Here is a 16,224-nt window from a genome sequence, read left to right as displayed (position 1 = left end):
TCCTTGGTGATAGCAGTTATTTTCAACGTATATACGAGCTATCACCGCATTGTTAATAGTAATAAATACTCAAATTTGACTTTCACATTTTGGTGAGGACAATATAACACGTGAGGGAGGAAATCTACTCCCTTTCAATGCTCAAAATAAATCCTCTAACTCAATATTTACATTACAACTGAAGAAAAAAATATAAGCATTCACCTACGCAATTTCACAATTTCTAGATCTCACTTTAGGATAGGAGGATCTTCAAAATATCAAATCTCACTTTCCACACAAATTGACGCCAAAAAAAGGTCCTTTGAAGGGCAAATTATAGTGATCATCATAATCCACCAATCAGCAGGTTCCATGTGTAAAAGCACACTCAAACAACACAACCGGAGCACCAATTGATATAGCCAGCAGTTTCATAATCGCTTCTTCAATTGAGACCCTTTGCCAATCACTTTCATATTTTGAGAATCTCTGAAACAGACAAAGTGCACGAGAGTGCTACCATTTGGGTAGACAGCAAAAACACTAGTCCCTATTTTCTTATGGCACAGAGAGCACATGCTATCTCCGGTTATCTTGACTACCGTTTTCCTCTGACTGTACAGTTCATCTTTCACCTGTATGAAACAAAGTAAATCATGCCACTTGCTATTAACAAAGCAGAAGTATCTGAATATGCAACAGAGTGTTGCTCATTTGCTCTGGTCTATATCTGAATAGACTACAGTACAATTACTAGAGGGTACGAGATAATGATGTTGCATAACATATCCATCCAAAAGCAAAAAATTAGTAAGTCCCCACCACAGCCTCCTATCCTACAAGTCCCCCTAAAATATTAATAAATGAAATTTTATTCCTGGTATATGCTTACCTGAAGGTTCTCACTTTGTCTCAAGCTCTTGATCACCGAACAGTTTCGGTACATTTCACTTGATTTTTTCAAAAGGGGTCCAAGAAATGAGAGCAGGTCCTGCAGATTATAATATATTTCTTATACCAACCAGATTGAAGAAACTAATGAATGTTTGGCAAAATAAACCTCCCAAAAGAACAAAACAAGTAACAGCAAAATATAGATCAGTAAAACACTTTTGATGTGTGTTTCTCGACTATGGTGCACCAACAAGAAATGGATACCTGTAATTTTGTCTCTTTCGGTAGAAGTTTAAGGGCCTGAGCTCCATTTATTCTATCCCACCTGCGGCTCAACAAATCAAGGACCTCATCAAGCATGATAGTAGTAGAACTACCCTCACTATATTCATCTGCATCACCATCACTCCTGCCACTGTCAGTGCTACTTAAACTAACTTTTGTGTCCTCTGCACCCTCTATTGCAGCAATTTTCTTAGACCCTCGAGCTCTACTTCTCATGGATGCCGTAGAAGTAAGCTTTGGAATGGTTTTATTCTGTGGGGATAATAGATTTGTAATTCTCTTTTCAAAACCTGCTGTGGTCCTTCGAGGATTCAAATAAATTTGCAAAAGCACAAGGTATATGTTACTGGAATATTTTGCAGATGGCTGGCGCATAGACTCATAGACCCGATCACAATATGACAACGCTAGTTCTGGAGCATTGAGCTACAAACGAAAAACAATCATTTACCGTAATATTCATTAGTTTAAAACAATGATTTATATCACACATTCAATATGAAACAATGAAATGAAGTGCCTTAGGGATATCAAAAAATGAAATTATCTATGCACCTTCCCTTCACAGTGAATAGATGATTTTTAATTGATATTATACCTTGTGAACATACAAAGATAATGCCAATTCATGTTGGTTCATTTTTCCCAACAATATCGCACGCTCTTCATATAAAGCATCTGGTGGAAGGCGTTTTAGCAAAGCCTCTGGATTGTATCCTGCAATGGTCTCCAAGGCAGACAATAACTTTTTTCTTGTTGGGGAATAATCTTTCTCATCCCATTTTTGTTGAGCACATAAACCAGCATGCCAATCGAGTACTTCAGAAAGATATATGTGTACCTACATTACAAAAAACTGTAAATAAATGCAAAATTTTCTCATTATTAATCATCAGCAAACCATGCTACTTCCATGAAATCCTTGTCCACCCCCCTTCTTCCCAACCCAAAGAAAAAGTAGGAAAAAAAACATGCAAGTCATTCTCACCATTTCATTCTGCAAATTGCCAGATACCGCATTCTCATTCATTGCAAGCATGAGCTCCAAGTACCTAGCTTGCATGGTTGGAGAATGCTTCTTCAAATATGAGCTCACCATATCTGCTGGAATGTTTCCAGACAGAAAGAGCTCTATAGTTTGAGATGGGCAGCTTTCAAGAACAAGCATTGAGAACTCTAGTACAAGAATAGGGTCTGTCCCACAGAGTGGCTGCATCAGAAACCCACCAAATTAAAAAATAAGAACCAGAAGCATTTTTTTTGTTACGGAGTTCTTTGGCAAACTTAAAATCCCTAAGTAATGGAGATCAAATACATTTCTAATTAAGTTGTGATTACAGAGTCAGCATTTTCCAGCATAACTCCATGCAGAGGAAAATAACTAAATTAAGTCAATTAACCAATATATGAAACCTCTCAAACATGTGCTGTTACATATCAGTGCCACAGACCCAAAAAGTTCATATGTTTAATAACACAATGTGATCTGATATACACTATTACTAAATAATGCAAAATAATAGTACCTTCATATAATCACCATTAATGCTAGAACCTAATGGTAATAGAACCCTCAATAAATATATCAACTTCAGTGGATTGAGGAGTCATTATCTCATAGAATCTCGTATTTATGACACTATTGTTTTCTAAATCCAAAGTACCAACTATACCAGATAGTTTGAGGCAGGGAAAAATTTAGACATCCCAACATTTTGAAAATTTAAAGGACAAAATTAATAAAATTTTAACCGAATAGAAAATTACCTTGAGATACTCCACAATATCCTCAGGCTTGAATCTTTGTGTAATTTTAGACTGGCTAGATTTTGACTCATCCACCAATTTGTGAAGAAGTTCAAGAGCCTCCCGATGCAATGAGTTGTGCTTGTAAAGTTCTAATAAAGCAACATTGTGGTTGTCTTTTCGAAGTATTTCTTCACATATTTTCAAATCACAGTAGTTAACACATCTCAGTAACTCTAAAGCCACTGAAGGTTGTCCAGTTAGAAGCAATGCTTGGAGTAAAGCAGTATCCAATATTGAAGCCATCTCCCGAGCTCCAGAACTAACAGACATACTACCACGCCCCTGAAACATAACAATAATTATAAAGTGATAACCTCGGTAACAACAGAGTTAAAATTAGTAGTATTATATAACTGTTCTAATATTTCAAAACAAATAAAGGACATCATGCATCCCACCACTTCACCTTCAATTAGGGGTGTCAACATGTGTTCAAACCTTAGAGTCAACCCAACTTACCATGGGTTCAAACATGGTTGCATTGGATACAATTTTTTTACATGTCAGTTAAAGTAAACCAAACCCACAAGTTAAATGGGTCCAAACTAAGTTGGAAGTGAGTTAACCTGTCACCAACCAAACATGATAGGAAGTGGAAAGTATATGTGAGAAGAAAGTATGTAAAAAAATAGTTAGTTGGTTAGGAGGGGTTAGTCTTTCTAAAAGGAAGATTATATAGTGGTTGGAGTCCTTATGATTAGAGGGAGGCACTTGATGAAATAGGTAAACACCTTGATTGTACTGTTATAAATAGGTAAGTCCACTAGTCAATCCATTTTTTATTGGACTGAAAAAAATAGATGAAATAAGTTGAGGGAACAAAACATACTTGAGTGAATGAACCCACCTAACCAATAATACGTGGTTGGTTGAGTTGGGTTACAAAATTTTTTGCTCACCAAAAAGTGAGTCAAGTTGAATTAACTTGTGTTAACCTGTGTGAGTTGGGTTGTCTCATTACCATTGTTGAAAGTCTCACATCGACTAAAGATAAGGTCAATTTAGAGTGTATAAAGGTGCAAATCTCATCCTACAAGCCAATTTTGTGGAGTTGAGTTAGGCTTAAAGTTCACTTTTTAACATGGTATTAGAGTCATTGTTATAGTCTTATCTCTAGTTGATGTGGAACTTTCAACACACCCTTTTCATGCTGAAGTATATACATCTCGTGTGTAGAACTAGATATTAATGGGTGGTCCGATAGCAGCTAGAACAATATACCTAACAAACAACAAATCTCGCTAGAATAGACTCTAACAATGGCTCTGATACCATGTTAAGTAATAGACTTTAAGCCTAACTCAATCCTTTTAGAAGATATGATGGCATCAATCAATCCATCAATTACCCAACAAAACAAGACAAGTGAAAACACACCACGCATCCAAGTACTTTCAAGTAGCTAAGTGTTTCACTTCTAAAGATCTTGTATCCATCAACCAACTAGAAAAAAGAAGTTCCCATCATCTTCAAACTTGAGGGGCAGAATATGAGAACAGGGAATTCTCAAGATAACAAACACCAAGAAAATGCATCATATTCTTAATAGTAAAAATTGCTTCTCAGTCATCCATGTATTCACTGATAACTAGAAAACTTTTCCAAACTCCAAAGAAAAAGAAATTGAGGTAAGAATTGGAGAAACATGCATAACATAAGAAAAGAAACATGCATAATGAACATGTATCTTTTTGAATAGTAATAGGCCAGTCCTTTTTAGAAGAGACCAAACCAAGTACGAGAGAAGGATTAGGCATAACCTCCACTAAATCATTATCCATCAAAGATGGGTCCTATATTGGAATCTCAACAGAATGTGAACTATGTTAATATACCTCAAAAGGTCTTGGAGAAGCATCTCGAGTTATGGTAGAGTCAAATAGTGGTGATGAAGGAAGATTGACAATAATTGAAAACTGACTTGTATAAACTGGACAGGCTTTTTAACCGATTGGATAAGGTAATTTCCATTCTCGAAATATAACTTCAGATTCGTCCATCAGAGGAGGCGGCGAAAGCAATGACATCGTCTTGGAAGCAGGAATCAAGAAGAGGAGCCTGCAAACGAACGATGCTTGACGTCGTAGAGGTGAAGAGTGGAATCCCAAGAAGATATGAGAAGGTTGTTCGAGTGGGGCGAATCGTGTTTGAGAAACCTCAATTGGAACCAATCATCCTTCATTCTTTTTGATGGCTTCAAAACTGAAGCTACTCACTTATATTTGAATTTTTCCATTGACAAATGCTTTGGAAGGTATATATATTATACACAACAGCTTTAACACATATCTAAAATAAAGGAGAGTGACCTCATTTTTTCTTTGTAGTGAGGGTAAAACCACCATGACCCTAACCCACTTGAGAGGGGCTTTAGGGGCGAGGGCTCTTAAAATGTATCCAGCTATGCCTTAATGCTTAGAGTTATCCATTTCTATAACCATCACATCTTAAGTCAAGTGTTGCTTTGTTGAGTAATTAATGGATTGATTGATGTCATCATATCTTTCAAAAGAATTGAGTTAGACTTAAAGTCCACTTCTTAACATGGTATCAGAGTCATTATTAGAGTTTATCTTAGCGAGATTTATTGTTTGTTAGGCATATTGTTCCATCCGCTATTGAGCCACTATCGGACCATCACCAATTAATGTCTAGTCCCATGCACGAGATGTATATACCTTGACGTGAGGAGGTGTTAGAAGTCCAACATCGACTAGAGATAAAACCAATTTAGAGTATATAAGTAGGTGTAAACCTTATCTCACAAGCCGGTTTTGTGGAGTTAAGTTTAAAATTCACTTCTTAACAACCATCAATCTTGAATGTGTGCATCAAGGGAAGGGGGTGTATCAAATAACAACGAACAAATAAGTAATCTAGTGTGTTCTCACACATGATACACTATATTTAAATACACATTCACAAGGATGCACGACACAAAATAAACCTTTATATAGGCATGGCATAACACTCATCAAGTCGACTTCCCATTGAAAGGTATGGCTTATAAATTTTACCCCAAAAATCATTGTTATCACACATTGCAGATGTATTCAATGCGAAAAAATCAGAAGATATAATAAAACTAGTTTATTTTTTGTTACCTTGTTTGATTTCTTAAGCCTGTTGTAAGATGCAAAGTTATCCCCAACAGCATCTAAAACGACTTCTTCAGTTCCTTCAGCAGTGGCCTTCTCAATAAAACTATATCTCTTCTTCTGTAAGTATTTTATGAGAGCCATAAGCATATTATGGTTCATTTTCTTGGATTCAAGTGCTGCATTCTCATCAGATTCTAACATATGAGATGTTGATGAGGGTTCCATATCATCTGACACACCTGAAGAAGCTCTTGAGAGATATGAAGCATCCCCATAAATGTCCAACTTTTCTAGCTCGTGAACAATAGTTGTGGTTGGAAGAATAATGGATGGATACAGTGAAAGCACATGGGTTATATCTACTTGAGATGCCAGAAAATGTTCCATAGCTTCTTCATAGCTCCCATTCTCAAAAAGATAGTGAGCATATCTGTAGCAACATAATAGAAACACATTTAACAGCCCTTTTGGATAAGTATAAAGTAATGATTAATATGTTGAGGTGATGTAATTTGGGAAAACTACTAATATATATAAATGCATGAAAGGCAACATCCTCCTCCAAGAAAAAATTAACCTTATAATTAATGCAGGTTTCATTATACAACTCATAGGAGTTCAGTAACTGTCAACATGTATACAAATATTCTGGGGCGAAAATATCACTGAAATGATTTTACACACCTATTCTTGCTTTTTAATTAGCAGTGTAAAGATTTTGATTATAACACAAATATTGTAAAAATTATTTTTATGAACCTAATAATACAACTATGTACAATATCAAAATGGTTATAAAATACAGGAATTCCCACTAGAATGTACAGACCACAATCAAATTGTATGAAACACAATCCGAGATTTTCAAAAAATTTTAATGTGCTTTACCCATTGGTGAAAGAAGAGGATATATTTCACTTCTACTGGGTGAAACAAATTAAACTCAGATTCTATTAGGTTTATTAACATGATAACAGGAGTCACTTAGTAACACTTCAATTAGCCACATCTACTAATAAGCTTAATAAGCTCTTATACAAGGAACACTTAGTAACAAATACAACAAGTTATAGACATTTCTATTTTTGTTTACATTTGATATCTTGATCACATTGGTACAGAATCCTGGTAAACAAGCTAGACCATACCTCCTATGTGAGATTTATTTCAATCATAACTACTGAATCCTACAAGTTTCAAGGCATCTGGAAACTAATATGTAAGAATTTGGCATCAATACAAACTTAAACAGCCAGCTAATCGGTGCTTGATGCTCAGAGTTTGGATGGACTTAAAATCAAAGGTATTAAACAAAATAGAGGCAATATGTCTGGATATTTTTTTCAGAAGGAAGAATGTCGAAATGGCATTTAACCTTATATGAATTGAACCCTCTTTTGCAGCACGGAGACTTAAATCTTCAGGTGGAAGAAGTTTGCACAGTGACAAGGCCTCCTCAAAGTTGCCAGAAGCTGTTAATTGGACTATCTGCAATACAAAATTAAGTACAGATTTTATAGTGCAGAGCAAAACGAAAATTCACTGCCTGCCTTTTGCATTGGAATCCAGAAACAGGTGACAAATCAAAAAGGCGTCAATCATTTAACAATATTAGCAATACCTGGGCTCCAAGGGGAACAGGGAAGAGTCCATGAACTGAATTATCCAAAGCAAGTATCATGGAATCATTGCTCTGGCAAAGGTGGCGGACATTTCGAAGAACAACTGTCTGTATCAAAGAATAAGGAGCTCGGAGAGATCGAATCTGTAAAACGAAACCACATCAATCCACAACCACTTGACAAAAAAAGAACAATGAAAATTGTTTCAGACAGTGAATTACCTCCACAAATCTGGGCAGCAAAGCTATAGCGTACGGCTTCTGAATCACAACTTCCAAAGGAGCCTCAGACCAGCAAATCCTACCTTCGGGAAGAAGCTTCCCATTTTGGTCCACAAAAACCCCAATGTTCTCCTAAAAAATACATCAACAAAACAAATGTCAAATTCTTCATCTAACCTAAGAAAACACCCAGTGCGAAACACAAAAATTGAAACGAATCTTATGTGTGTTTTTTGATAAGCGATGACAATATTGACTTTTGAAATAATAGTTATTTACGTTTGGATGATTTTGTTATAAAAGCAAGTTAGTGGTAAATTTCACCATAAATGATGGATCCAACATAGTCAGAATCAATTATGGACCCAACCAAAGTCAATTCCTCATCATGAAACCGAACATAAGAAAATTTACTAAACAAGTAATGGATAGTTCAATGTAATTTTGGATAATTCAACATAAAGCCAAACATACACCAATATATTGGGCAATGCACGTTAGAAAAGAACAATACCTTTCCAAGAAGGAGTTCTCCAGTGGGAAGAGAAACGACCAGAGGAGGCGCTAGTCTCCCCGAAGTGAAAACCTCGGACAAAGTTCCATTCGAAGCATTCAGAATCACGTACTCTCTTCTAATCCCCAAACATATATTCTCGCCGCACCAACACATGGACTTCACCGTATCCCCCACGCCATACTCTTTCACCTCCACAAATCCCCTGCCACCTGCGCGCGCTCATACTCTTAATTTCAATTAACCGCAACAACAATCGAGAAACGCAAGGGAAGGAAAATGAATCGGCGTTACCATCGTGTCTGAAGATGCAAACGCGCTTCTGCCTGGCGAAGCAGAGGAAGCCTCGGCGGTGGTCCCAGCAGAAGATGTTGGCGCCCTTGGCCTTGGTGATCACCGCGATGGTCTCGAAGGAAGGTAGTTTGTGGAAAGCGATAGATTCGGAGAGTGATATGAGGAGCTCTCGCGACTCCACCACCGCCATTGATAGCACGGGCTTCTTCGCGAACCCGACAAGGTTCCTTTCCAACGCGTAGGACTTGGACCCATCGGAGGAGAATTCCGTTTCCGGCGCGAATATTCGGAGCGATCCATCGGAGCAACCTAGTAGGAGCTTCGAACCGTAGGCTTCGACGGATTCGATCTTGGCAGAGCACTCACGCACCAGCTCCACGCAATCGTACGCGCTGTGCACCATTTCCTCACTCCCTCTTCATTAACTCAATCACACCCTTTTTCTTTTTAGAACTTTACAAAGGAGAACAATTGCATACATTAATTACAACTAATCCCTTGTTTTATTTTGCCTTTCATTTTTTACACAGTTCGTTCACCCCATAAATTGTGATTAAATAGTGAAAATACGAATTTTAAAAAAATAATGCTATCATTTGGATCAGATGAAATTATGAAGAAAGAACTAAAAAACTAAAAAGTTCCACGTCAAAAAGACAAATAATTGGTTTAGTGGTTTGAAATAAGAGATCGAAATATTAGAGTCAGTGTGATTTCAGAGCAATGGGTTTAAATTAAGTGCTATTTTCCAAATACCTTTTCTTCACAATCAATTTGTAGTATGATGTTTTTCCTTAAATAATCCATTGTTCAGTGTATAAGAGAAAAATACACACATGAGTGGCAAAACTAGATAAATACATGAGTTATAATCGTTTTATTTCGTTTATATATAAACTTTTTGTACAAAAGTAAATGTATATTTTTTGCTTTTTGCCGCTCAAATTCACTTCCCTAATTTAAATGTTTTAATTCTTTTTTTTTTATTTTAAAAGAGATAAATCCACATGATTTTACGTTAAAATAATATCATTATTACTAATTTAAAAAATATATATATTGACTATTTTTTAAAATAGGATGTCAATAAAATAAAATTGAAAAATATTATCACAATAGTTAAAAAAATTATTAAACCCTTAATTTCTAATATAGTTTTTTTATATTCTTTTATATGAATTAACGAATAACACTATTATTTTTTAATTTCTGGCATATTTTTCTTAAGTCCAATATATTATACTAAAATTCATCATATTTCCTTATTTAAGTCTCTATTTTACATTTTTTCTAATCTATTTTATTTGTTTTTCATGATATTTATTTAGTTTTTTAAGTAGTGAATGAAATATACCAATTCAATTTATTTCACTCGGTCACCAACATATTAGAACAAACTAACTTTTCAAACTTAAAATAAAATGAAGATTATTCTATTATAAGATACTAGTTTATTAAAAATTATCAAAAGAGAAAAAATATCATAAAACTAGTTTCAATTAACAAATTTAAGTAAAGGATATATGAAAACTTAGTTTTAGTTTGAAATGTGTTTTTACATGTTAAATATATTTCGTAATGACTGTAAGAATCACTCTAAAAGTTTCAAAATTTTAACAAGTCATTTTTTAACTAAGGTTAAGAATAAAAAAGATATTTTAACATTTAAGTTATTTAATTGTGTAAATAAGTAATAATTACGTAATTAATGTATTTTTAGAATATATTATTTATATTATTGTTTATGGGTCTTTTATTTATATAAGTTTGAGTCACGTGATCCAATACCTGTTAATCTTGAATGAATTTTTACTTCTTGATTTAACTATAATTTAGTTAGTGTACAAATGAATTTTAACTTTTTTTTGTTAATTAGTTTAAACTAACATTAATATATATTTTTGTTTAATTTATAAAACCATATTTTTTGCTGTTATAACGTTTGTGTAACTCCTCCTTCGTGTTTTAGGTTATGTTTAAACATTTCATTTAATAAACAATATTAAATTAAATAATTATATGGTTTTTGGTGGTGAGTTAACACGGAAAATAACACAGATGTAAATAATGAAAATTTCCCACTGAATAAAAACATGTTTGATTAAAATTAACTTTCTTATGATTTGTATTTTAATAATTACTTTCATTTCTCTTGTTTTTCTCTTTACAAGGAAAAACTTACTTGAAATGTATAAATCTAGTCATGCACTGTTATTTTGTGTATAAAGTGTACTTAATTTGTATATTAATTATTTCAAAGTTAAAATTATTTAATTAGCAGTAAATATTATTTTATTGATATAAGGTAAACATTAAATATAAAATAAATTAAAGATTACAAAAGGTTGAAGATTAAGTTGAATAGTATGGTCCCGGCGGGGCTCGAACCCGCGACCTTCGGCTCATAAGACCAACGCTCTAACCAACTGAGCTACGGGACCTATATGAAAACTTTGGAACAATTAAAATATATAACAAGATGTATCATAGAAGTCTAAATCTAAACAAGAAACTTACCTTCTCAATTTTACAACCTTCCAAAATGACCACATGCACACAGGATATCTTATAAAATGCTCGCTAACATAAAAATATTATTTTTTTCATTAACTTATGTTAAATTGTTATTTAAATCCATAACAAGTTTTTTAAATATTATTTCCCTAATTTGTGGGTTCAAAGAAATATTAATCTTCTTTGTTTTTAATATCAAATAAGGAATAAAAAATGATTTTTTTTCTTATTCTCTTTTATTTCTTTTCTTCGCTTTTATTTTCCTCTAACAAAAGAATGTTGCAGTTATTTTAGATTTAATTATTTATCTAGTTTATACAGTTATAAACATTTTATATTTAAAAAATGTTAATTTTAAATTTACACATATTATTTTAATTCTTTATTTTTAATGCACTTTAGGTTTTATCATCTAAATAATAAGGATTAATATATATAACATGTTTCTTAGTTAAAAATAGATTAGTTAGGACATTATTCTATCTGAGAGTTTATGCAACTAACGCAAATAAAACAGAAGGTTTTTTTGTCTGCTGTGGAATACGAAAAGGATTCAAAGAATGAATAAGAAAACAAAAAACAATGAGATAAAGAGAAATAAACAAAAATGAGTATTGAAAATACATAAATTTGATGTAGTCAAATAGAAAGTTTAAACATTTTAGCAATCAATAACTTTGAGAATATGCAAGAAATGTGAAACAAAATAGCAATGAAGAAAATAAGAAAGAGAAAAGTAGTGACCTGTATGGATAAATATATAAAGAAAAAGAACTTAAATATTTATTTAATAAATAAAAATATTAGTATATTTTAGATTTCTGAGATATTTAATATATAAAAAAGAGGAACTATAGCAGGTGCGTGGTTTAAGAAGAAAAAGAAAGAAAACAGGGGAAGAAATGGTTGGTGAGTTTTGCGCGTGGGAGTGAGAGTGACAGTGGAAAGAAAAGGATGACGCTGGGTCTGATCAATGCAAACCCCGTGGTTCACGCCAAGAAGGAGCGAATCGCTCGTTCCGAAGATCCTCACGCCGTTGATCCTCTCGATATTTATGATATCCTTTTTTGTTTTCTACGCTTTCATTTCCAAATTTAGCTTCACTATTTTTTGTGATGGCTTCAACTTGATGCTATACTCTTGAGATCCTTGACTTCGCTTTGACAAATTTCGTGAGGGATATTCGGGATCCCGAACATCCTTATTCCTTGGAACAGCTCAGTGTTCTCTCCGAGGAATCAATCACCGTCGATGACAAATTAGGCCGAATTCTGTGAGTTTCAAATTCCTCCTCTTCTCTTTCTAGGATTTATTAATATATTGGTTTTGTTCACTTTTCAATTATCTTTGCTTAGGATAACTTTTACGCCGACCGTTCAGCACTGTAGCATGGCCACGGTTATTGGTCTCTGCCTGAGAGTGAAACTGAAGCACTACTTTCCTCCTCATTACAAAGTTTGTTCCTTGCTACTCATTTTCGCTCCTGCATGTTTTTGCTTTTCTCAATTATTGATCTATACTGTTATGAGGTGTCTTGTTTGTGGGTTGCATATCCTGCTCTCTCTTTTTGTTTATTTTTTAAGCTTAAGAGCTTGCTGGGAATTGATAACGTGTAAAGTGTGAATAAAACGAGAGAAGAAACTGGAAAATAAATGGAGCGAATAGGTTTTTGTTGGCTTAAGCTTCATCTCATCTGGGATTTAATGCTAATGCATTCACGCGATCAATTAAAACAGTTGGATGAAGATGGTTAAGTCGTAGTTTCTAAATCAAACTTTTAATTATGTGCCCAAGGATTTGAACCATGCAGGCAGTATGTCTATTTTGAAATGCATTCAGTCAAGCGAACCACTCGATGAAGATCGGAGGACTTATATTTAATCCTTAAAATATACATCCGAGATTTAACTCCGTGAATGCTTCGCATCTGAATCGGGTTCAATATTTTACCTATGCAGATTTGTGAATTGTGATCGGTTTGGTTTGATAGATAAAGGTGAAGTGTGCATTATTCCTATGCAGATTTCCTTGAAAAAGTGTTGTATTTCTTTTCCTTTCAATTGAGTATGTTAAGATATTCGGTTCATCAAAATATAAAGAAGGTATTTTTATTTGTCTTTTCCTTTGTATATAAATTATGGGGCCAGGGTCCATTTCCATTCTGCATATCGGGAAGAATTTGATTCCAGAAGAACCAGAGTGGTTATGAATCTTGGGGATAGAATAATGAGGATAATCATTGAGTGTAGTGGATTCTAGCTTATTAAATGGGGTTGCATATACTGAAAAGCATTTGAGTTTGAAGTAGCGGCTGCAGTAGCGGACAGAAATGCAGAAAATCATGGCTGGAACAGGCAGGTTCTATAAGAATCACCTGCAGAAAATCTATTTTAACCATGAAATAGCATTGTCTAGAGGAGTGGATTTGGACTTTTACCCTCCTTTTAGTCAGAACTGGGACTTTACTTTCTCAGTCACTTGTGTGCGCTCTGTTATATATTAGCACGTACTGTTCTTTATGAGAAATACTCACACTTTTCCGGCATCTCCTAGCATGGTCAGCTGTGAAATTTGTTATCCCCAATCTCTGCTCTCCATAGTTTCTGTTTATCCCTGAAACCAGGGTTTTAAATAGTGCACTACAGACTGTGTTAATTCCGAAAAGAGCTTTGTGAACAAAGAAGTTAAGACTTTTTTGGAGTGGTGGGGCTAAGTTTGGGATTTAAATTTCAAAAAATTGAAATTTACAGCTGTAATAGCTGTACAAATTATAAAGAAGAAGGGCTTGATTTAGAAGATGATGATTGATGCTTCCTAACTTGAAAACTTGTATTTGACTTTGGTGTTATTTACTTGTGGGCTTTGCTTAAGCACTTATGACTTTTATTGTTAATTATGAGTCTATTTGGATAAATTTCACTACATATACTTTTAGAAAAAGCTAATATGAGAAAGTTTTTTATAAGTTAGTTTGTGCAAAGTTCATTTTTAGTTTGCATACAGATCTTATCTTTTTCTCCCTCCTGAAAATGTTTATAGAGAAATTTATACATCCAGTCTCTCTTATTAAGACTTGAATTTTGAGTAATTTTATGATTTTGGAGAATTTATATATATAGTATGTATTATATAAACCAGACAGAAAATTTCATAATAGCTACTATCTTGCTATCCTCTATAGCACTTTTGAGGTTGGCTGCCACATGCCACCATTTCATAACACTTCCTGAGACCTCTGCGCCATTTTTTGCCAAACCTGTTTGCAGTGAAGTGTGACCTTTACTGCCTTGATTTGTTCTGTCCCTTGTTATTTGTTATTCCCTCTAAAACAGGTCTATCATATCCCTGTCGTGTGCTAACTTCTAAGTTTTGTTTTACCCTAGATTTTTTTGTTCTTATTGTTAAGAACATTAATCATCCCACTATGGTGCAAGTATTTGGGATTGGCATTTATGGTTGGTGGTTTGTTAGTTCCCCTTGCTCCTTCAGGCTCTTTGAATGTTGATTGTAGTTCTAATGCTGAAAATTCATTTCCATTCTGATTAGATTGTCTCCTGTCTGATAATTAATCCCATCCATTATTCAAATTTTTCTTTTTGCAGGTGGACATCAAGGTTTCTCCTGGATCTCATGCTGACGAAGAATCAGGTGAGGTTTAAACATTTGCCAAAATAACAACAATTTAGACTTTTCATGTGGCAGAATTTGACATGATTTAGTCATGTTCATATCTTGTAGATTTGATAGACATTAAATACGGGGTGAGGAATTTATTAGATAGGAGGATCTATTTAATGTCTATTAAGAGAGAATTTGAACATGACTAGTCCTGTAACCGAGATTATCCATTCCTAACATTAAGTCTTTTCCTCTTTCTCCGAAACTACTTTGCCCGTCAACTTCATGACCCTTTTACTTTACCCCTGTACCTCACTGAGAAACAACAGTTTCCTTCGGATTCCTTTCTTCCTACAACATAATTCTTGAAATCTTCTTCTTGCAGTCAACAAGCAGTTAAATGATAAAGAAAGAGTTGCTGCTGCCTTGGAGAATCCCAATCTCCGCCAGCTTGTGGATGAGTGCCTCTACTCCAATGAACTGTGAGCAACGAGACATAATACATCAATAACTGTTGTACAGGGAATTTACCGCTTATGATGATATAACAAGTAGTCCATATGTATGGAAATTAGTTGGACGGTGTTTACCTTTCGAGAAGCTTTATCTCTTCGACTCCCAACTTCTTCACATTGGATGTAGCATGCGATAATGTATGTAAATCAAGTTAGGCATCTTCATGTCATACCTTTGTACCTTCCACTACAGAATATGCTGAAATGGTCTTTTTATGGGTTGGCCCGGTCCTTAGCACTCATAGTTCATGCCATGACGTTTAATTTGTTTTGGTGGAAAGTAAGCATTATATCTTTTGTCTGACAAATGATAATTATATTTACTGATATACGTCGCATCATGTTTAATTATTTTTAATTGAGTTGGCCGCCTTGTTATGCTGTCTCTTGCTATTTAATGCCAATGCTTCTCGAAGTGCTGTTTGTCTTGCAAACATTCTGGTACCACAACCGATGATTTCCTATGTCACATACGATTGGCATATCTGGTCAATGCGGTTTGGTCTGCTACGGAAAAATGGATTTTATTTTTCGTAAAGTGAGGTTGCTCCATGACAGATAAGGCACATCCATGATTTACGATAAGGGCACGTTTAGAAACACATTAATATCCGGTAAACATGATAAATTTCGTAGCTTTTGAGGATATCATGTCACGATTGTGGAGGCGTGAAAGTAATGGTATCATGAATAAAATGATTATTAAAGTATAATTTTTTTGTATTGTTTTAAGAAAGAAGAAAATAAAAAGTAAACAAGGATAATGTTAAATGAATAAATTTAGATCTGTGAAAGAATTTATTTTTTTTCTTCGTACTCCTCTTAGTCTTTTACAGCTTAGCTCTTGATACCAAT

General features: G+C 34.3%; 2 protein-coding genes and 1 non-coding gene across 3 annotated transcripts; 1 reads left to right on the top strand and 2 right to left on the bottom strand.

Moving 5' to 3' along the window:
• Nucleotides 1-62: 62 nt before the first annotated feature.
• Nucleotides 63-9,198, bottom strand: LOC108335794 (vacuolar sorting protein 39). Its single transcript, XM_017571949.2, has 12 exons — nucleotides 8,723-9,198; nucleotides 8,429-8,640; nucleotides 7,915-8,046; nucleotides 7,693-7,836; nucleotides 7,447-7,559; nucleotides 6,075-6,501; nucleotides 2,929-3,252; nucleotides 2,150-2,371; nucleotides 1,760-2,002; nucleotides 1,141-1,587; nucleotides 875-973; nucleotides 63-617 (listed from the first exon to the last, which is right to left on the bottom strand). The coding sequence occupies exons 1-12, from the start codon at nucleotides 9,123-9,125 to the stop codon at nucleotides 414-416; spliced, it is 2,970 nt and encodes a 989-aa protein (XP_017427438.1). The 5' UTR covers nucleotides 9,126-9,198; the 3' UTR covers nucleotides 63-413.
• Nucleotides 9,199-11,089: 1,891 nt separating this feature from the next.
• On the bottom strand, nucleotides 11,090-11,163 carry TRNAI-UAU (transfer RNA isoleucine (anticodon UAU)). The gene has a single exon. It is a non-coding gene; the product is annotated as a tRNA-Ile (tRNA).
• A 936-nt stretch (nucleotides 11,164-12,099) lies between these two features.
• On the top strand, nucleotides 12,100-15,747 carry LOC108336100 (protein AE7-like 1). Its single transcript, XM_052869530.1, has 5 exons — nucleotides 12,100-12,295; nucleotides 12,406-12,509; nucleotides 12,592-12,691; nucleotides 14,839-14,884; nucleotides 15,240-15,747. Exons 1-5 carry the CDS (start codon nucleotides 12,191-12,193, stop codon nucleotides 15,338-15,340), a joined length of 456 nt encoding a protein of 151 aa, XP_052725490.1. The 5' UTR covers nucleotides 12,100-12,190; the 3' UTR covers nucleotides 15,341-15,747.
• Nucleotides 15,748-16,224: the final 477 nt, after the last annotated feature.

Source organism: Vigna angularis, chromosome 10, assembly GCF_016808095.1.
Source record: "Vigna angularis cultivar LongXiaoDou No.4 chromosome 10, ASM1680809v1, whole genome shotgun sequence".
Lineage (NCBI taxonomy): Eukaryota > Viridiplantae > Streptophyta > Magnoliopsida > Fabales > Fabaceae > Vigna > Vigna angularis.
Note: the sequence above shows the minus strand (reverse complement) of the source record. Positions and strands in the feature narration are given on the sequence as shown.

Bases quoted from the DNA above. Each gene is read 5' to 3' on its own strand.
- LOC108335794 (XM_017571949.2), bottom strand. From the start codon at position 9,125: ATGGTGCACAGCGCGTACGATTGCGTGGAGCTGGTGCGTGAGTGCTCT. The intron at 8,047-8,428 runs GTATTGTTCTTT...TGTATTTTTTAG, and splicing joins GAGAACTCCTTCTTGGAAAG to GAGAACATTGGGGTTTTTGT. The intron at 618-874 runs GTAAGCATATAC...TGTTTCATACAG, and splicing joins GACAAAGTGAGAACCTTCAG to GTGAAAGATGAACTGTACAG.
- LOC108336100 (XM_052869530.1), top strand. From the start codon at position 12,191: ATGACGCTGGGTCTGATCAATGCAAACCCCGTGGTTCACGCCAAGAAG. The intron at 12,296-12,405 runs ATCCTTTTTTGT...GCTTTGACAAAT, and splicing joins ATCCTCTCGATATTTATGAT to TTCGTGAGGGATATTCGGGA. The intron at 12,510-12,591 runs GTGAGTTTCAAA...ATCTTTGCTTAG, and splicing joins GACAAATTAGGCCGAATTCT to GATAACTTTTACGCCGACCG.